General features: G+C 35.4%; 1 protein-coding gene across 1 annotated transcript; it reads right to left on the bottom strand.

Annotated features, from left to right (window-relative positions):
• Window positions 1–17,559: 17,559 nt before the first annotated feature.
• Window positions 17,560–22,158, bottom strand: LOC114301021 (uncharacterized). The gene is made up of 8 exons (XM_028245914.2): window positions 21,259–22,158; window positions 21,047–21,141; window positions 20,825–20,928; window positions 20,272–20,372; window positions 20,099–20,199; window positions 18,961–19,398; window positions 18,583–18,714; window positions 17,560–18,075 (listed from the first exon to the last, which is right to left on the bottom strand). The coding sequence occupies exons 1-8, from the start codon at window positions 21,505–21,507 to the stop codon at window positions 17,904–17,906; spliced, it is 1,392 nt and encodes a 463-aa protein (XP_028101715.2). The 5' UTR covers window positions 21,508–22,158; the 3' UTR covers window positions 17,560–17,903.
• Between the last annotated feature and the right edge of the window lie 623 nt (window positions 22,159–22,781).

Genomic DNA, 22,781 nt, shown 5'->3' with positions numbered 1-22,781 from the left:
CATGGTATATCACCATGCTCACCATAATATAGGTATAATACCCTCCCCTCAAACTCAAATAGGTTTGAAGATAGAAACCTATTTGAGGTTGAAGCAGAGAGAAAGATCGAGTGGAACAGAAGCACAAAAAAAAAAAAAAAGGATTACGAGTAAAAAATATATATGATAAAGATATTGGTGGTAAGAATAAACCAGCGGACAAATGAAGAGATCGCCACGAAGCGATACTGAAAGAAAAATATGGCAATGACATGGGTTAAGATTCAGAGGGCGGCCAAGGCAAGGCTGCCACCCGTCGGCAGACCTAGGGCTAGGCATAGGTGGCTGCAGCCCAGCCCAAAATTTAAAAAATTTGTAGAAATTTTTTTTCCTAGCCTAGCCCAACTCAGCCTCCCAACCTCTCCCAGCCTAACCCTAAATAAGGGACAATAGTTTTTTTTTTTTTTTTAGATAGGTAGCCCAATAGCAGCCCAATAGCAGCACAATACTTACCAAAAAAATAGATAGGCAGCCCAATAGGTTTATATTTGTTTAAAGAGCAAATCTTCCAAAACAATTCTCATATCTTCCAATAGATAGATTGCGGCCCTCTCTCCGTTGTCTTTGAAAAATCTTGAAATCCCCTAGATGTTGATTTGTGATTATGTATCAATTTTAAGCAGTAAACAACAATCTCAATAAAACAATCAAGACAAATCAACACAATGATTTTACGTAGAAAAATCACAATTGGACACCTCCAATTGTGATAAAAAAACCACGGGCAAAAGCCACAAAACAATCCACTAAAAAGACATAAAGGAATTACACAGGTATACTCTCAATTACTTAGCGAATCCATGCCCAAATTGAACCAACCCCTATGTGTCTCTTCCAATCCCGTCTTTACCTCGGAATTGTCTTGACGATGAGCCACTCCAGAATCCACCAAAGCTTCAGGCTCAAATTCTTCAGAATCAACCGAAGAACAATTCTCTCTTTTGTATAGAATGAACAAACGAACCTTTAATGTATTCTTCTTAACCCATGAGTTTAATACTCAATTAAACATCAAAGAAAAAAAAAATATCCCCAGATATAAACCTTAATATCCAAAAAGAAGATCTAGAGCAGTAATCCTAGTTTTGGACTAAAACAAATACTTATAGGCCCCGTTTGTTTGGGGTTATAGGAAGGGGATTGGGACTACTAATACCTTGGTATTACTAATACCTTGTTTGTTTTGAGAGATGGCCTTGGGACTACTAATACCTTGGTATTACTAATACCCTTGGAAGGGGAATTCATAGTGAGGAGGTAGAGATGGTATTAGAAAAATAGTGAGGGGATTAGAAATTTTTTTTATTTTTTATATATTGGGAATTTTTTTAAAAATATTAATGTTTAATTTTTATATTTTTTATTTGTTTTATTATTTTATATAAAAATAATTTAACAATTTCTCACTATTAATCCCCTCATTATCAATCCCTCCATTCTATCTCTGAAAACAAACAGGGCCATAGAAATCAGGGACTACAAATCTTGCTCGAGTGAGGAACCAAAAACACGCGTTTTCCTTAAGTGGCTTCGCTCGAGCCAAACAACCTGCGCTCGAGCGTAAAATCATCATTTTCAGGTTTTTTACAGACACAGCCTTCGCTCGAGCGAAGACTCCTTCGCTCTAGCGAGCAAGAGTGGACAAGCAACTTCGAATGCAATTTTGCATTTTGCTTCGGGGGCGCTGCCCCTCGACCCCGCCTGGGCGCTGCCCCGGACCCGCCAAGGGGCGCTGCCCCCTCAATCCCCGCGAGCTGACCAGGCAACTCAATCCCCATCATAATCAGAGAAGTGGCAATCTTGAAAGAATTAACATCACAAACTTTTTTCTCAAGGTTAAGATCTGCAAAACAGATATTAGTGTCACAATCTCCAAAACAACTATTAGTCCCACAAGAGTCTATGAAAAACCAATAAACATATGGCTAGATTATCTTGAAGCATTTGAAGCATGAGATGGAAAACATTAATAGATGCGACTTGATGCTACTTGGAGATTTTAAGAACATGTAGCATGAAAACCTGAAAACTAAAACACGTGCACCCAACACATGGCATGAATACATGAAATCCTAAGACACATGCACTGGACAACATTACTCCCCCTTTTTGTCACGAATTGACAAAGGAAGCTCAATCAACTAAAGCAAGATCAGAAACCACACAAGCAATGATAAGATTATGTAAATATCAGGAGTATGTAAGAAGGAAATAATAAAGAAGCAGTGCATAGTATCATGCAAACCAACTAAAGCCAATCTCCTTTTCACTCAAAGCAACCACAAACACTGTACAGAAAACAATGAACAAGAAGAAACCAACAAAAATAATATGGTGGAGCAAGCAAGAAATCTCAGATTTGTACCTTAGAACACACAAGATTATCCAAGAAGCATAATTACTTGAAAACACAATGTGCACAGCCTCTAGAAGATTCCTCATGAAAGAAAGTGATGCATTATGTGAAAAGCATAGATCCCATGATAAAAGTGTGTGTGTGACTCTTGGAGTTCGACAAACACTAGATTCAAATCCTAGTAGTGATCAGATAGCTGAACCTCCGTCAAGAGAATCTAAGCACAACTACGGAAAGTCAAACCACTAGAAATCAAGGGGTATTTGGTGAGTAAAGGCGGAGGCTCCCCCTTAGTCAATGAATCATTTATTTTTTTCTATTTTTTTCACATCTTTTTCTTTTCTTTCTTTTGCACATTTTTTTTTCTTTCTTTCTTTTGCACATTTTTTCTTTATTTTGCACACTCATTGGCGGTTGACATGCTCAAGAGTATGGAAACCGAACCAGAGAAGCATGAATATAATAAGGATGGCCTGGTTAGTGACTCTAAGGTAACCTTTTCCTCATACCTGGACTACAAAGAACAGAGGAGAAAGTCGTAGAGATGTAAAAAGATGGAAGGTGGTTTAAGAGACTCAACATCACCCATGATATGCTAGTATGAGACATACTAATGCCAGAAGTCCATAGAAAAAAAATAATCACTAAGGCGGAAGACTCCGATATTTGCTAATCTAAGAGTGTGTACAGAATGAGACATACTAATAAAAAATCACACACTCCAAAATGAGTAATGACCACAGAAAGCACACACATATTAACATGTGATGGATATTCTTATCAATTCCAATATGCACCAAGGACCACTCAAAAATTTTAAGCTTGCAAAACCATACTAAGAAAATGTTTTTGGTTTTTATTATTTTTTTCTTTTTTTAAACAAAGCAAGACAGAAAACGAACATGCACACATTAAGTGACTCAAAAAGAAAAAAAACACACAGAAACCTAAAAATTAAAAAGAATATACAAATCAACACAAGTCAAGTTTTCGCACCCAAACCGCTTTAATATGAAGAAAATTGTGAGAATTGCGGTTCCTGGGTGGTGTCTTGACGTTGTGGTTTCCTTCTCCTTCAATGAGAACCCATCTTGACATAGTTTCCAACTTCCTATTCCTAAAGCTAGGCAAATGCAAACTCACTCCATGTTTGGTCTCAAGCACATCAAAATAACAAGGTCTAATATGACCCTTAACCTCATTACCACCAATGAGGTGTCTCCTACCCCACGAGATGTTGGAATTTCTTCCATCTCTATGAGACACTCTCCCATGCAACTTATAACAATAAGGGCGAATATGACCATGCATACCACAATGATAACAAATAAACACAGGGCGTACCTTCTTTTCTTTGACCTTACCAACTTTAGGAAGATTGAGAAGTCTTTCCTCTCGTTGAATCTTGTGCTCCCCTTGCCCTTGAGTTCTTGTATCATGAGACGCGGATGCATTTTGTTTTTGCTCTTTGTTATCACCAAAACCAATGCCACTCTTGTCACAACACATTTGTTAAGACCTAATGATATCCTCCAAAGTCTTTGATCCTTTGTTCCAAAGACCAATGGTAACCATAGCACACTTGAGCTCTTCCTCTTTCTTGATTATTAGTTCTTCCAAAGCAACTTGAGACATCTCGAGAGATTCAATCTTTTCTTCATACGTTGCATAGATTTGCTGTAGCTCATTCCTCTCTGTCTCACAAGTCAAGAGTTTTGCACAAAGAGCTTGTCGATCATTAGCTATCTTGACGGCATCAATCCTAGCCTCGGAAATCTCCTCCTTCAGTTTGACATTCTCACTTTCACATGCTTTGAGTTTTGTAGTGAGTTTGTCATTCAATTTGGATAAATTAAGAGATTCCTTATACAACTTTTGATAAGCTTGCTCAAGCTCTTCATCATCACTTCTCGAGGATTCATCATCAGTGGTATTATCAACCGGTCTCTTCGGATACTCTGTTCGTCCTTCAGTTTCAGAAGCCGCCATCAAAGCAAGGAATTGTTTATGTCCCTTTTCACCTTGATCTTCATTGTCATTTTCATCTTTATCAGATTCTGATTCATCATCCCAAGTGATAGCGAGGGCTTTCTTCTTCCTCAAATGAGTGGGGCATTCTTGAGCAAAGTGACCAAAACCTTGGCATTCATAGCATTGGACTCTTTTAGAGTTCCCTTGTATCTTTCCTTTCTCCTTCTTGGCTATAGAATTAATTTTGAGTTTATCTTTGCCTTTGGATTTATGAGTATGAGTAGATTCCAAAAGATTAGGATTCTTTTTCAGAAAAGATTTTTTAAATTGTTTTACAAAAGCATCCATAATCTTGGAATCTATCTCACAATCCTCATCAGAATCCTCTCCAGCTCTATGAGCACTACTAAAAGCAACATCTTTTTATTTCTTTTTGAAATTCCTATGTGCCTCATAAGTTTGGAGATTTCCAACCAAATGATCTAGCTTGAGGTTATCAACATCTTGAGCCTCCTCAATAGCCGTAACTTTTGGTTGGAACCGATCGGGCAAGGACCTCAAAATTTTTCCTACAATCTTGGATTCCGGTATTTTTTCACCTAAATTGAAGCTGGAATTTACAATGTCACTCAACTTCGCATAAAATTCATCAAAGGTCTCACTATCTTTCATTGAAAGGTTTTCAAAACTAGACGTGAGCCTTTGAAGTGTTGAGTGTTTAACTGATGGAGTGCCCTCATGAATAGTTTGTAAAATATCTCAAGCCTCTTTTGCGACTTCACAATTGCAAATTCGACTAAACTCTTCAGGTGTGATAGCGCAAAAGAGAGAATTGATAGCTTTACTATGCCAGCTACTATTTTAGTAATCAATTGTGTCCCACTTATCGATTGGTTTGGGAAAAGTTACTCCATCAACGGTAATCGTCGGTTCAGTTCACCCATACATGACAGATTGTCAAACTTTTTCATCAATAGATTTTAAAAATGATCTCATCCGAGCTTTCCAAAACGAATAATTGGATCCGTCAAGTAGGGGTGGTCGAACCATAAAATTTCCCTCACGAATTGAATCCATTATCACAAATCAAACAAGATCTCGTTCTAAACGATTTTTTTTTTAAAAAAAATAGGACGACCTACTTTGATACCAATTGAAAAATCTTGAAATCCCCTAGATGTTGATTTGTGATTATGTATCAATTTTAAGCAGTAAAAAACAATCCCAATCAAACAATAAAGACAAATCAACACAATGATTTTACATGGAAAAACCACAATTGGACACCTCCAATAGTGATAAAAAAATCACGGGCAAAAGCCACAAAACAATCCACTAAAAAGACATAAAAGAATTACACAGGTATACTCTCAATTACCTAGCGAATCTACGCCCAAATTGAACCAACCCCTATGTGTCTCTTCCAACCCCGTCTTCACCTCGGAATTATCTTGACGATGAGCCACTCTAGAATTCACCAAAGCTTCAGGCTCAAATTCTTCAGAATCCACCGAAGAACAACTCTCTCTTTTGTATAGAATGAACAAACGAACCTTTGATGTATTCTTCTTAACCCATGAGTTGAATACTCAATTAAACATTAAAGAAAAAAAATAAAATATCCCCAGATATAAACCTTAATATCCAAAAAGAAGATCTGGAGCAGTAATCCTAGTTTTGAACTAAAAAAAATACTTATAGAAATCTGGGACTGCAAAGCTCGCTCGAGCGAGGAACCAAAAATGCGTATTATCCATAAATGGCTTCGCTCGAGCCAAACAACCTGCGCTCGAGCGTGAAATCATCATTCTCAGATTTTTTACAGACGCAGCCTTCGCTCGAGCGAGGACTCCTTCGCTCGAGGGAGCAAGGGCGGACAAGCAACTTCGAATGTAATTTTGCATTTTGCTTCGGGGGCACTGCCCCTCGACCCTGCATGGGCACTGCCTCGGACCCGCCAAGGGGCGCTGCCCCATCGACCCCCGCGAGCTGACCGGGCAGCTCGATCCCCGTCATAATCAGCGAAGTGACAATCTTGAAAGAATTAACATCACAAACTTCTCTGCAAGACACAATTCGGGCTGGATTCGCATATAAGAAACTCATAGCCTCACTGAAATAAAAAGTGTGAAAATACGTACAACTGAAAGGAGTTTTGTCAAACGGGATTGCCAAGAATAAAAACTTAACAGTCTTCAACAGCCTGTAGCAGCTCCACTTTCTTAACATTTTTTGTAAGTGTAATTAACCAATTATTTTATTTCGTTGGTTGAGAATGGATTTGATTAACAATTGTTTTGAAATTTTGTCTTTATGCAACAAATATTATATTGCTCTTAGTTTTTTTATGATGTTGCCTTGTTCAATGTTCTATATTGCTCTTAGGTTTTGAACTTTGAAGGAGTTTTTTTGGTCATATATAAAAATAATGAAAGCCTAAATAAAAATTATTGATGATATATATAAAAATCCTAATTTTTAAAATTATTGCGAATATGCTCTGGTTCAATGACTAATTTTTTTTTTTAATTTTTTTAGGTTATAAATAATGGAACCTCCACCACTTAAAAAGGAAAAACTATTTTCTCATTCTATCAATCAAAATAGAAGTCTAGTAATACAACATCGAATGTTGTTGAAACCTCATTTTCTGATGTGTAACCGCTTTCCATGCCTCAAGCAAATAAACCAAGCAAATTTGATTCAACTGTTATTGAACGAGATCCTGGTTTACGCTTGCAAATTTGTGAATATCCAGTTAATCAACGGGATGAAGTTAGACGAGCTTATGTGAACTTGGGACCTTATCAACCTAAACTCGAGTATCCTAAGCCATCATTTGGAAAGCAGAATCGCCGATTCCAACATATTTAGTTTAAACAATTTTCTTGGCTAGAGTATGCTCCTTCAAAGGATAAAGTATATTGTTTTTCATGCTTTTTGTTTGATCAACCAAATAAGTCGATCAATTTGACATATTCAACTCTACAATTGATTTTCAATTGATGGAGTTAGAACATAGACTTAATGATGGGGTAGTGGAAATTCTTTCTCTTAGCTCGACTTTGGATCCTAGTGGCAATTTTAGATCTTTTAATGTAGGTAATATTTGCAATCTTGTCGAGAAATTTTATCTCCAAGATTTCACTTCTCAGGACATCCATGCTTTGAGATGTCAATTAATGCATTATAAGCTTGATGTTGTTTGTGATCCTAAGTTTTGTAAGATAACTACCCTTGCCAATTTGTGCCGAGAACTATTTGTGATAACAAAGTTCGAGCATTACACCATGATCTACAAATTGATTCGTCTTGTGTCGACCCTTCCTGTTTCTATGGCGACTACGGAAAGAGCATTTTCAAGTATAAAACATGTTAAAACTGCCATTCACAATTCAATGGGGGATGAATTTCTTGCTGATTACTTGTCTCTCTACCTTGAACGAGACCTTACTTTGAAAATTGTTTTAGATTCTGTAATCGATGAATTCGAATTTTTAAATACTCATTGACCACAACTTAGTTAGATTGTTTCTAATCAATAAATTTAGATATTAATCTAGATTATATTATTAAATTCTCTTTTTTCTTATGTGATTATACTTAAAATATATTGTATAATTTTACCTTAATATTAGCCCATCCCATCGATGAATCCTGGGTCCGCCTTTGCCGCCGGTGAAGCAAAATTACTAGGTACTTTACCTAACTCTAATACCATGTTACAATATTTAAGAGAGAGAATGAGAATATTATATTGAATATTGTGTTAAATAAATTTTTGTAACAATGTATACAAAACTCCTTTATATAGGAGGAGAGAACCCCAAGTATAGTAATCCTAAGTATAGTAATAAATATAATATGATATGTATAATAGAAGAATATATAGTTACTATATTTAACCTATAAAATAGTTACTCTCCAATATTTGTATAAAATTTAATCTCAAATCCTTTAATTTAAATTTTACGTTTATCCAAATTGGCTCTTATCATTTAACTTTACTAATATCTCATTATTGTTTATTATTTTGGGGGGGGGGGGGGGGGAAACAACAAAACAAAAATTAAGCAATTTTAGATGCACCTTTTAGTTTTCTGAAAATTAAGTTTTTGTTTTTCGTATTTTTTTATTTTTAGTGAATATTTTTTAAATTTTAAGCAATTTTTTTACTTTTTTAGATGCACCATATTTAGATATATCTAAAATTTAAAATATTTATGAAAAAACACCAATAAATCCCAAATTTTAATTTGTTAAACCATTTGGCCCTGCCTTTTATTTTATAGACTAATAAGTCCTATTTGAACATTAAAAGCTCACTATAGGTCTTTTTTAAATTTCCCTCCTTTCCAAACATCAGCAACATTAATTACATCAACTACATCAACAACATCATCGACATCATCAAAATATCAACTACATCAGCAACATTAACTACACCAACAACATCGTCAAACATCAAAATACATCATCAAACATCATCAACATCATAAAAACATCATCAACATCAACAAACATCAACTACATCATCAAACATCATCAACATCAACAAACATCAACTACATCATCAAACATTGTGAACATCATCAACATGAACATCAACTACATCGCGTATACACAGTTACGGAACGATCGATTTCGATTTCGCACTGTGCTCATTATTCCGTAACATTGAACATCAATGTCAGAACATCATGAACAAACATCGTGAAAAATTACACATTAGATTCATTTAAACATAAACACCAAAAATCATATTCATTTAAATATCAGATTTCAAACATCAGATTCATTAATCTAATGTAACACCAACCCAAAATGGTAAACATCAGATTCAATAATTTTGGGTTGGTGTTCATATGTTTCAAACACCAGATTCATTTAAACATCAAATTTCAAACATCAGATCGGATCGCAGTTGAACATCAGATTTCAAACATTGAAAATCATCGACATCAACTAAGAGCCTCCACACCGACATCAACTAAGAGCCTCCAACATTGATCATACATCATCAACATCACCAACATTGAACATCATGTGCCAAGTGAAAGTCACGGCGTTGACGTGATCCTCTTCGCCGGAGATTGGGAACCGGGACTCGACGGCGCAGAGGGCTTTGTAGTAGCTTTGAAGGAGGTCGCGGCGGGACGTGAAGGAGTCGACGGTGGCACATTCAAGATTGGATTGCAGTTGCTTTAGGTTTCGAAGAGGACAGTAGAGATCGACGGTGACTGTCTTTTTCTCAAAGACGGCTAGCATGATGTTTGCAGCCGAAGATGATGATGGCGGAGCCGCCATTGTTGGTGATCAGATATATATACAAATTGCAGAGAAGAGAAGAGAAAAAGAAAGAAGAGACAGTAGGGATTGATTATATATATACATTAACTACATCAGCAACATCAAATATATCAACAACATCATCAACATTATCAAACATCAACTACATCAGAACTAAATGGTTTATGAAAAAACACTCAGGACTAATTAGAGTAACATTTACTAAAATGGGATTTATGAGTAATTTTTCCTTAAAAATTAATAAATACATAAAATGTACTGAATTTTTGTATTTTTTGGTATTTAGTGTATTTTTTAAAGATTTTTTTTACAAATATTATACTTTTTAAGTGTATTAATGTTAGACGTGTCCAAAAAAATTTAAAAAAAAAATTGCATAAAATATTTAAAAAATTCATTGAAAACATTAAAATACGAAACATATAAAAGTAAAATTTTCTGAAAACCAAAACTAAACATTTGTACCCCTCTTCACTGAATTTCTGGCTATGCCACTGCTTTCTAACCAAATGATGATGCTCAGGTAGACCAATAAGGGCCACCCATGGAACTATTTAGGGCATCTCCAACGATTCACCAAATATTTCATTAAATCTAAATAAAAAAAAATATGAATTTCTTTATCTGATATCAGCTACTTCAAGGTGCTGCCATCAAAACAAAGGTCGACCAAGGTGACAACCGGCCGATCAAACCGTGGGTGTTCCCATGAGTGAGTTTTATTTGGGTTTTTTTTTTTCTTTTCTTGTGGGGGGTTTTAATACTCTTGTCTGTGTGTGTCTCTTCTGAGAGAGAAAGATCAGCATAAGTGTCACTCAAGCGAGTTTCTGACAATTATTCCAAGGAAAAAGGCTCGATGGGTATGTTTATCGATCGGTTTTAGCAAATGGGTTCTCAGCAATATCCCATTCTCAATGACAAATATTCAATTTTACACAAATACACATATATACATCTATATATGTGTATGTGTATATGTATATGTATTGATAGTTGGATGTTCGGGGTGTAGATGAAGAAGAATCGACGGAGAAAGGAGTGGTGATTGAAGGGGTTGCATCTATAGCATTGTTGCCATGTGGGTCTATCTCAGGACACTTCATTCAGCTTCCTCATTCTGTCTGCTATGGCCTCCATGTCTCTGGTACAATCTTTCTATCTTTGTCTACATATACATATACATTTACATTTACATATATGCATATTAAACATGGATAGTTTTATATTCTGTGTGCTGATTGATTGTATATTCATCAAAAGTTGGTTGTATATTCTAGTTCATCAAAAATTGGTTGTATATTTATGTGTGCTGATTGATTTCTTGGACGCAGTTTTATATACGAAGATGCAGAGGTGGTCATCCGGGGTTCAACCAGGCGGTCGACCGGGTGTTCGATCAGGCAGTCGACCGCTTAATGTAAATTTTTCACAAATTATGCGTTGAGGTGATCATTTGGAGACATCCGGTCGATCGTGTAGTGAATCCACACTCGACGGCTATGCACTGTAAATTGTTAAAAGGTGCAAGACATCCTCAGTTTTGTGAAAATTCTGGAACGTTCTCAATTTGATATCACTTTGATAAAACTATTGGAGATTAAAAAAAAAAGTGTCCTTTTTTACCAAATTTAAATTTGATGATAAATTTGACTAAACATTGGAGATGGCCTTACAAGTATATGTGGTGATAATCCGCATTGATAATTCAATGGTGAATGAATTTGATTTAGGATTAGTTATAAATTCAGAAGTTTCGAATATTAGTGCATAGATGGAGGATGTTTGGTGTTCCAAATAATAATAATACTATGACAGTCGCATTATTTTATTATATTTTTTTATTTATCATATATGTGTCAGCACTATGTTATTTTAAGTGGGCAAATTTTCTTAAGCTCAATTATCCATTAAAAATTAAGTTGATTGGACATTAATAATCACTTATTTAGTTCACATTCTGTTGGGGTATATCTCCTTATTAGAGTTTGAGACCCAATTGGTTTGTTAAAAGAATTCTAATTTGGTTTGGTTTTGGTATAATATATTTTATATATATTATATCTAATTTGTGGAGACCTAATTCAATTTGGTAACAACTAGGGGTTTGATAAAAAAAACCCTAGATTCACAATATATATATATATATATATATTGGCTTTGTTTGACCGATATACAGAGGCAGCCGTTTGGCTTGGTGAAAAAGCAACACTTATATGATTTTTGATGATCCTCGGAGACAGTGCATCGGTAACTCAATTTGTTGAATCATAGTGCAGTGTGTGTATTCACTTATTTGGTGGCTAAGATTGGTTAAGGTTTTTGATTATTTTGGGTCTTCTACAATTCTGATTTTGAAGATTTTTGTTCATCTATTTGGTGAGGTCTTTTCTCTTATTTATTTGCGATTATTTGGAATTCACCTAAGGGTGATTTTGTGAGATTATTCATGTCTCGTTTGTAATCGTTTGGAAACTATTTGGTTGATAGTGGAATCGGATTTCGATCCCGTGGACGTACCTCACATTGAGGGAACCACGTAAAAATTCTTGTGTTGCTTTTGATTTAATTTTTCCGCATTAGTTTTTATTCCCATGATTGATTTACTTGTGAAAAATCATATTTTCCCTAACAACTGGTATCAGAGCTTACGGTTTATTTGGGTTTATTTATTTGTGTAAATCAATGGAGGGGAATGTGGGTCGTATGTCTAGCTTCAATGGAAGTAATTGGGTAACTTGGAAAACTAAAATGGATGACCTATTATTTGGTAAAGATTCGTATGGGCCAATTGAGGGTGATAGTGGCAAACCTGATGATATGAAAGATGATGAATGGAATAGGCTTACTTGAAAAGCCATTGGTGTTATCCGTCAATGGATTGATGACAGTGTGTTTCATCATGTTGCTACTAAAACTTCAGCACATGATTTATAGAAAAAATTAGAAGGCCTTTATGATAGGAAATCAGCCACAAATAAAGTTTTTCTGTTCCGTAAGTTGGTTAATTTAAAATATAAAGAGGGCAACCCTATTCCGGAACATCTGAATGAAATAAAGAGTATTGTTAACCAACTTGTTTCTATGAAAATTGTTTTTGATGATGAATTGCAGGCTTTGATGCTACTTAGTTCTTTGCCCGAAAGTTGGGAGACTTTGGTTGTGACAGTTAGTAATTCGACACCCAACGGAGTTGTCACAATGGGCCAAGTCACTAGTAGCTTGTTGAATGAAGAAACTAGAAGAATATCAGCGGGTTCCTCTCATTTAGAAACATTTGTTGTGAGAGGTCAAAGCAAAATAAAGGGAAGAAGTAAGACTCCTCATGGTCGTGATCAAAGCCGTGACAAATCAAAAGATGGTTCTCTTTTAAAGAAAGACATTGAGTGCTATTATTGTCATGAGAAATAGCACATGAAGTGGGAATGCCGAAAGCTTAAGAAAAAGGAGAAAATGCGTGACAAAAGTATGGATAAGAAGCAAGAAGACACAACGGCAGTTACTACCGATGATCTCATAGTCGTTTGTGAAGATGATTGTATCAATTTTGTGGGCCAAGAGAGCAATTGGGTGATTGATTCTGGTGCTTCTTTTTATGTGACTTCTCGAGTTAATTTCTTCACTACCTACACCAAAGGAGATTATGGTTCTGTTCGAATGGGTAATGAAGGTTTGTCCAAGATTGTTGGCATGGGTGATGTTTGCTTAGAAATAAATTTAGGCTGCAAGTTGTTGCTTAAAGATGTGAGACATGTTCCTGACATTCGCCTTAATTTGATTTCTACCAGGAAGCTAGATGATAAAGGCTTCAACAACAAATTTGGTGATGGAATATGGAAGTTCACAAGGGGTTCTTTGGTGGTGGCTAAGTGCAAGAAAACTCATATACTTTATTCGATACAAGGAAAAATTTGTAAAGGTGTTGTCAATGCACTTAAAGATGATACTTCAACCAAATTGTGGCACAAGCAGCTTGGCCATATGAGTGAAAAGGGGTTACAAGTTTTGTTCAAGAAAGAGCTTCTACCCGGTTTGAAAGATACACATCTTAAAACTTGTGTTCATTGTTTGGCGGGTAAACAACATAGAGTTTCTTTTCATAAAAATGTTGTTTCTAGAAAAGAAAATGTCTTGGAGTTGATTCATTCAGATGTTTGTGGTCCTTTAAAAGTTAGAACACATAGTGGTGCACTTTATTTTGTTACTTTCATTGATGATTATTCAAGGAAAGTTTGGATTTTTCTACTAAAAACTAAAGATCAAGTTCTAGAAGTATTTAAGCATTTTCAAGCCATGGTTGAAAGAGAAACATGGCAGAAATTGAAGTGCATCCGATCAGACAATGGTGGTGAATACATTGGGCCATTTGATGAGTATTGTCGCAACCAAGGTATTCGACACCAAAAGACAGTTAAGAAGACTTCTCAACAAAATGGCGTTGCCGAGAGAATGAACCGCACTATTGTGGAAAAAACAAGGTGTTTACTTTCACAAGCTAAATTGCCAAGATCCTTTTGGGGTGAGGCAATGAGAACAGCGGTTGACGTGATCAATTTGTCTCATTCCTATCCTTTGAATGGTGATGTTCCAGAAAGAGTTTAGACTGGTAAAGATGTGTCTTATGAGCACTTGAAAGTATTTGGTTGCCGAGTTTTTGTTCACATTCTAAAGGATGACAGGTCCAAGCTTGATAGTTAGTCAAGACAATGTATTTTTCTTAGCTATGAGCATGATGAATTCGAGTATAGATTGTGGAATCCAGTCGACAAGAAAGTCATTCGAAGTCGTGATGCTGTGTTTCTTGAAGACTAAACAATTGAAGATTTTGGCAAAGGTGATCAACCGAAGTCAAAAACTAGTGATCTCATTGACATGGATCTATTTCCTTCATCTTCGGTTGATGATGAAAATGAGGAAGATGTGCAGCCACCTATTGAAGATGTAGAGGATGATGCTAATCCTAATGAAGTTGAGCCAAAAATCGAAGAAGAGCATCCAACTCAAGAACCGCCACCACAACTTGAGTTGAAGAAATCTACAAGGGACCGATAACCTTCGAAAAAGTATCCTCCCAATGAGTTTGTGTTGATTTTTGATCAAGGGGAGCCCAAGAGCTACCAAGAAGCAACTGAGTATGCAAAGAAAGGTGATTGGAAAAAGGCCATGGAAGATGAGATGAATTCCTTACTTGAAAATCACGCTTATGATTTAGTGAAATTGCCTAAAGGGAGGAAAATTCTGAAAAATAAGTGGGTTTTCAAATTGAAGAATGGTAGCAAGAATCTGAGGTACAAAGCACGTCTTGTTGTGAAAAGTTTTGGGCAAAAGAAAGGCATTGACTTTGATGAGATTTTTTCACCAATTGTGAAGATGTCTTCTATTCAGGTTGTACTTGGCATAGCTGCAAGTATGAACCTTGAAGTTGAGCAACTTGATGTGAAGATCGCATTTCTTCACGGTGATCTTGAAGAAAAAATTTACATGGAGCAATCGGAAGGTTTTGTGTAAAAAGGGAAAGAGAAATTTGTTTGTAAATTGAAGAAAAGTTTGTATGGTCTCAAGCAAGCTTCGCGGCAATAGTACAAAAAATTTGACTCTTTCATGATGAATAATAGTTTTTCTAAAATCACTTCGGACCATTGTGTGTTTGTGAAAAAAGTTTCGGATGGTAAATTTATTATTCTTTTGCTTATGTTGATGACATGTTAATTGTGGGTCAATATTCTACCATGATTAATAGTTTGAAATTAAAGTTGAGCAAGTTTTTTGCTATGAAAGATTTGGGACCGACAAGCAAATACTTGGTATGAAAATTATTCGTGATCGCAAAGAGAGGCTGATTTGGTTGTCTCAAGAAAGCTACATTAAGAAAGTTCTTGAGAGGTTCAACATAGATAAAGCAAAACCGATTGGTTGTCCACTTGCGGGTCACTTCAAGCTTAGTTTGAATTAATGTCCTACAAGTGAGAAAGACAAGGAAGAGATGCAAAAAATTCCTTATGCTTCAACAGTTGGTTCTTTGATGTATGTCATGGTTTGTACAAGACAGGATATTGCTCACGCCGTTAGTGTGGTGAGTCGTTTTCTCTCTAATCCGGGTAAAGAACATTGAGCAGCGGTAAAATGGATTCTGAGGTATCTTCGAGGGACTTCGAAAGTGTGTTTGTGTTTTGAGGATGGTAAGCCGATACTTGATGCGTTCATAGATTTTGACATGGCCGATAATGTTGATTCTAGAAAATCTACTTCGGGGTATTTGATGACTTTTGCAGGGGGAGCAATGGCATGGCAATCTAAATTACAAAAATGTGTTACTCTCTCAACTACCGAAGCTGAATTTATTGTCATTACGGAAGCTTGCAAAAAAGAGTTATGGTTGAAGAAATTTTTGCAAGAGTTGGGTTTGAAGCAAGAAAAGTATGTGATTTATTGTGATAGTTAAAGTGCTATTCATTTGAGCAAAAATTTTACTTTTCATTCGAGATCGAAACATATTGATGTGAGGTACCATTGGATTCGTGATGCGTTAGATTCGAAATTGTTACAACTCGAAAAGGTTCACACAGATGATAATATTTCGGATATGTTGACTAAGACTTTGTCAAGGGACAAACATTTAAAGTGTCGAACTTTGGCGGGTATGGTTGATGTCTCCACCTAAGTCGATAGGGGGAGAATTGTTGGGGTACATCTCCTTATTGGAATTTGAGACCCAATTGGTTTGTTAAAAGAATTCTAATTTGGTTTGGTTTGGGTATAATATATTTTATATATATTATATCTAATTTGTGGAGACCTAATTCAGTTTGGTAACAACAAGGGGTTTGATAAAAAAAACCCTAGATTCACAATATATATATATATATATATATATATTGGCTTTGTTTGACCGATATACAGAGGTAGCCGTTTGGCTTGGTGAAAAAGCAACACTTATATGATTTTTGATGATCCTCGGAGACAGTGCATCGGTAACTCAATTTCTTGAATCATAGTGCAGTGTGTGCATTCACTTGTTTGGTGGCTAAGATTGGTCAAGGTTCTTGATTATTTTGGGTCTTCTAAGATTCTAATTTTGAAGATTTTTGTTCATCTATTTGGTGAGATCTTTTCTCTTATTTATTTGTGATTATTTAGAATTCACCTAATGGTTTTATGAGACCATTCGTGTCTCATTTGTAATCGTTTGGAAACTATTTGGTTGATAGTGGAATCGAATTTCGATCCCGTAGACGTACCTCACATTGAGAGAACCACGTAAAAAATTTTATGTTGCTTTTGATTTAATTTTTCTGCATTAGTTTTTATTCCCATTGATTGATTTATTTGTAGGAAATCATATTTTCCCTAACACATTCGTCTTTTAAAAAATACATAATAAAAAAAAAAAAAGATGGCCACATAATAAATGTGATCAAAACATTTGGTTAGAGATATTCGATCAATCTAATTTTTTGCATGCATAATTTACTCAAACAAAACTAAAAATTGAACAATTCAAATAAACGAAGTGGACCCATAATGTCCTAAACTAGATCTTTGGATCCAATTAGTAGACCAGAGGAAAGCCTGACGCTTATGTTAATGGATCGCATCACTCATATTTGTTATTAATGTAACAGTGACACATTATATTATATAATAAAAAATACCATAAAATAATGTGATCACGGTGGTATTATTGCTCAAATAAAAGTCATTTCGAGTATCGCCTCTTGTCAATGGTGACATTATTGGTACATAGATTTGATTAGCAATCCTCATCCTTCACAAATTTTACATTTTGAAATTTTACATTTTGAAGCAAGGGGCATAGCATAGACTCTGTATATCATGATAATGAAACATGTATGCTTAATATAAAACTGGATTAAATTGGGAAAAACTGAAAAAAAGACATGTTCATAAATTCATTCACATCCAGGTATATTTCTGATAGAAATACAACTATGTTATCATTCGAAACCCCTAATGGCTCTGATCCATAAGTTTGCCTCTAATCTCTCTCACAGACCTACAAACTAGACAAGCTGGTTCCCAGTGAAGGGAGATATTAATCTCTTTTTTTTTTTTTCTTTTTTTTTTTTTTTTTGTCAAAAAAGAAAGAAAAAAAAAAAGAAAAAAAAAGGTTATATTTTCATCAAGGGGAAACCACCAAAATATATATATATATATATATATTTTTCCTCTTTATTCTAGCTGCAGTGTATTGGTGAGAGCTACAATTCTACTATTGGTGAGCTTGATGATTTGGTAGTGTTGGCGGAGTCTTTCTAAACGCGTGCTTTCTACAACGTTCGAAGATGCTGTCATATATCAGATCAAATTGCACTCCTGCTCTTTCCCGGTTTATAATGAAAAGTATGTGAAGTATGTGATCGCCTTCTACAATCTTGTAGTACCTGCACTCAGGGAAAGAATGATCTCTATTAGAACTGTATTCAAGAAGAGAAACTTCAACAATTTACTTAAGAAATTTCAAATTTGGACTACTTGCAACTCTATTTCCATCTCATGTTTTGGGTGATTTTATGGCACTTCCACAAATGATTTAAACTGATTTATTAGTGTCAAAGTTTCAACCACTGCACAAAATGGCCAAGGCTTTGAAGAAATTCCCTGGTTTTGTCCATAAACTATGTTACACCAGTAAGAGCGAATTTAGGTAGAAGTCAAGAAAGAAGTCTAATTGTCACTGTAAATTGATCAAAATTATTTAATCTCAAAAGATATGACAAATTAAATAATAAAAAGGTTGATGAAGATGGTGATGATAATCATAGATTTGCTATGAGAAAAGCTTGATTGCAATGACAATTTGTCCAAAATTGAACTAGTACAATAATTGCGTATATGATTGTGTTGACACAATGACGAGTGTCATAAACAAATGATGGTTAGAAAAAAACCAGATGCCCGGTTGGAAAGGCTGGCAATCAGAGTTCTTAACAACAAGCTGGCTCGGGTGTTCAACTGGCAAACGAGGGTGTGTCATGGAAACGGTGTTAAGTGCTCCATCATTGTCCCACCAATCTTCATCCCTGCTTTGCATTTATATGAAACACGGGTCACAACTGATTGCCCTCAAAACAATATATTTCAGTGTCAATAAAATCAGAGCAAATTTCCTGGATTACAGAATGGTTATTAAGTCCAAAAGCGATTGTAAACTTCATACAGGTAAATTTAAATTTGATCAAATTTTCAATACAACAGAGATTTTGAAACAGCACATACGAAAAAACCCATAAGCCATGGAACAATAGGTATAGCCAAAGAGAACACACCTATAGCCCTTGTAAGGGGGCGTGGAATCTGGAGGATGACTCCATTGGCTCATTTGCAACACTCTTATGAAAAGCATAGGGTGGACTCCAAGTATGCTAGAAGGAACTGTGACACCCATAATTTGCCTAGTTCGTTTTGTGGCATAGCTGAAGTAATATGTATTGGGGAATGTATGTAGATGGCTGTTCAATCTCACCGACCCTTGAATCGTAAGATCTGGAAGGATCCAATCTCCTGAAGCAAACGGACCTGAATTTCCCATAAGGCAATCAACGAGACCCCAAACGCCCATTTTCTTCCAGGACATGTTGAAGTGATCGAACCCAAAATTGTAATAGGCCTTCAGCCAGGGAAAGTCTATCCAATCATAGACTATAACTCCCAAGCGACACAGCTGAAGCAAACAAATAGGCTTCATGGTCCGCCCATCTCCTGGCCTGTAACGAATTGTAATCACATTTAACAAACTCAAAAGATTAAAAAAATGAATTCCAAAAATACTTTATGTTACAACTTTGATTCACACCATATCCCAAGTTATTGCAGCCTATTGTTTGGCATGTTAAGCATTGCATTGATTAGACTCTAAGAAGCACGGACACTTCTAATAAGGTGACGTATTCGTGCTGTGTCCGTGTCGGATACCGACACTCTTTAGACACATGTCCGACACTCTTCAAAACGTGTCCTATTTTTTTAAAAACTCAAACACTCTTTGGACACTCGAAAGATACACATGTCAATCTCTTAAACACGTGTGTCTATCGATTAGACATATGTGAAACTAATTATAAGTTTGAACAAAATAATTTAAGATACAATAATAAAACATAAACCATATAAATTTGTAAGAATTAGTGTCATATTGCATTTTTTATTATTTTTGAATAATAGATTCTTATATATAACATATAATAAATATATAAAATTATATATTTTATGCGTATCCCCCACGTGTCATGTCCAACATATTTTAAAAATTAACATGTTGGCATGTTCGTGTAGTATTTGTATTGGGTCACGTGTTCGTATCCATGCTTCTTAGATTAGACTAAAAGTCACGGCAATCTACTTTTAAATTTGATCAATCATTACTATGCAAAAAATATTTATACTGTTTGAGTCAGAAAAACTTACTGCATTCCATCCAAGTAGGTTCTTGTAGTTCCATTGAAAGCTCCGGATAATGACGTTATGCTTAATACCCAATTCTCTGAAGTTTCATGCCCCTTGAAAGCCTGGAATGATTTCCCAATTACCAACCAATATATATACAAGGAAATTAAAAATTTCAATCATATCAAACATACCTTATCGGCAAGCATTTGCTGCAAAACCCGAACAACCTGTCCTCCTGCTGAATGCCCCACAAAGTGAATAGGGTGATCCTCATCCCATTCCGGGTAGTGCCCTACATCCCAATCGAATCAAATTCAGAGAAGCAAATATAAACCTGCTCTAGAATCAATTCTGTTTTAAACACAAGCAGATTGCTGTGGATGTCTTTGATGGTTTTGTGGCTACAATTCTTAATCCAGTGATGGATTTGCTTTATTTTTCTATTTTCTTGCCCACTTCTCTGGTTTTTAGCTATTTTTCATTTGTTTTGCCGGAGGGCGTGTTAGTTTTCGCCTAACCTCTTGGGTTGTGATAGGCAACATGTGTTGTTTTATCCGAGCATTAGGCTTGGGTGCCGCTTCTTTGAAGATGTGTTGACTCTCGGGGTATGTCTTGAGTATCATTGTAATATCTTCTTTTTCTTTTTTTTTTGATATAAAACTTACTGTTTACTTACCAAAAAAGAAAATTATTTTTTTAAAAAAATACAGATAATGGAGATAAAACTAGGGCTAATCTGCCAACCTTGTTCATAAATTCTTCCAAACTGTGAGTGCCCATAAGCCTTGCTGTGTTCTTCGCTGTAATCAACTTGCCCACCTTTCAAGTAATAGAACAATTCACGAGCCCTGAAACCAAAAACCCTTTTCAGAATTGTGAAAACAGATATACAAAAGTAGAAAAATTGGGGGAAAAAAGATCATCAGATGAAATTCAACCATAAGAATTTGAAATTCTATCACCCACCTATCATATATGCTAGTTAATGAGCCTAAATCAGGCACGAGAACCCTCTCGTCCTTCTTCTCCGCCCCGGCAAAATACGACAAACCCCCCAATCTCTGAAAACATTGCAAATCAAACCCCAGTTTTCAAAAAATGAACCACCAGAAATCAATTTGAATGAATGACAAAGCAAAAACCAAATTTGCAAAAAAAAATGATGATAGATAGCATACCCCTTTGCCAAAGCCAAAGATTCCATGAACCAACACAATGGGAGGCAGACCATCAGAGCTGGTTGAGCCTTTGGAAACCTCTTCTTTGATCCCAATATTCACATTTGGTTTGAAAATGTATTCATTCAATGCCTGAGAAAGATCACCAGCTACAGCTGTGCTGAATATGTAAAACCCATATAGCAAATGAACCAAAGAGCTAACAAAAAGCTCTGATAATTGCAGAGCAAATATCCACAATCTGATCATTTTCTAAACCCCCCAAAGCATTCAAACTTTTTGTATGAATGTGTTTTTCAGAGCAAGCAGAGCCTTCTTCAGAAAAATTAGAAAAACAGAGAAGGCTCTTATGCATCAACAACCTAGACCTCCGAAAAGAAACAAAACCCTGATCAAACCCTTCTATGATGATGCATAGAAGGGTAAATTAAAACCCACCTTTTCTTTTTCTTTCTTGATTGATTTTTTTTTTTTTTTTTTTTTCAGACTATGAAAATGATTACCCACAATTTTTTTTTTTTTGATTTACTACCTCACAAGTCAGAGAAAGTCCTTCCCAACCAATCAAGTTTTAATTTTGATTCCTTGTTTTTGCATAGGCCACCAATAAAAAGGGTTGCTTGATCTGGGTTGGTGCCACGTGTCCTAGTTTAAACCGCTGTCGTGAATTGTTTTGTGGGTCCAAACAATGAGGACAAATTTTGGAGTTTGTTTTGATTCTAAAGTATCCAAAAATGCCTAAGGATTAGTGATAAGACTTGGTGAACAATCCAAAATTAGACCAACATAGGAGGGAAAAAATATAGAGATTGGTGAACAATATTAGGGATAAAAGTTGGTGAAGAGAAAAGTTTGAGAGATTAATGAGAGGGAGGAAAATGCTCTAGGCGTTTCTTTTGAGGTAAAATGCGCTGGATAGGAGCTGGAAAATCCCTTATCAATGCCAAGCCAAACACTACTCAATGGTCCCACCATTATCCACTTTAAAACAAGTCACTTTTATAGCTAGGTGTCAAAGAGGGGTCAGGGTCACCACTCCCCTTTGACGGATGTGTACATCACGCTTAGGTTGCATTGATCACGCTTAGCAATTATAAATTTGAGTAAGAATTTTAAAAGAAAAAGAAAAATGATAAATTAGAGAGGTAGATTGCATAGAGAAAAGGGAATTCATCTATCTTAAATTTATGATTTAAATATAATATTTGGCAATATTTATTTACTTGTTTGGAAAAGTAGATTAAATTGCTAATGCATGTTTAGTTGAGATAAAACAATACCTTATTAACAATTTCAAAAGATTCCTAATTCTCCAAATAATCGTATTTGATTGGGACAAAATAATATTTGATGGGATTCCTAATCCTCGAAATAATCGTAGACAAAATAATATTTGATTAAAAATTTGATAGGATTGCTAATCCCCCAATTGATCGGATTAGTGTCTATATCAAAATTTATAATCTAATTTTATGGGATTAAATGATTAATAGCCATTTTATTTTCACTTTACAAATACACAA

This window comes from Camellia sinensis, chromosome 10, assembly GCF_055761805.1.
Source record: "Camellia sinensis isolate YWXY chromosome 10, ASM5576180v1, whole genome shotgun sequence".
Taxonomy (NCBI): Eukaryota; Viridiplantae; Streptophyta; class Magnoliopsida; order Ericales; family Theaceae; genus Camellia; species Camellia sinensis.
This window is presented reverse-complemented; position numbering and strand designations above follow the sequence as displayed.

Coding starts and splice junctions, on each gene's coding strand:
- LOC114301021 (XM_028245914.2), bottom strand. CDS start 21,507: ATGATCAGATTGTGGATATTTGCTCTGCAATTATCAGAGCTTTTTGTT. Junction 19,399..20,098: donor ACCTACTTGGATGGAATGCA/GTAAGTTTTTCT, acceptor AATTCGTTACAG/GCCAGGAGATGGGCGGACCA. Junction 18,076..18,582: donor CCTTTCCAACCGGGCATCTG/GTTTTTTTCTAA, acceptor CCCTGAGTGCAG/GTACTACAAGATTGTAGAAG.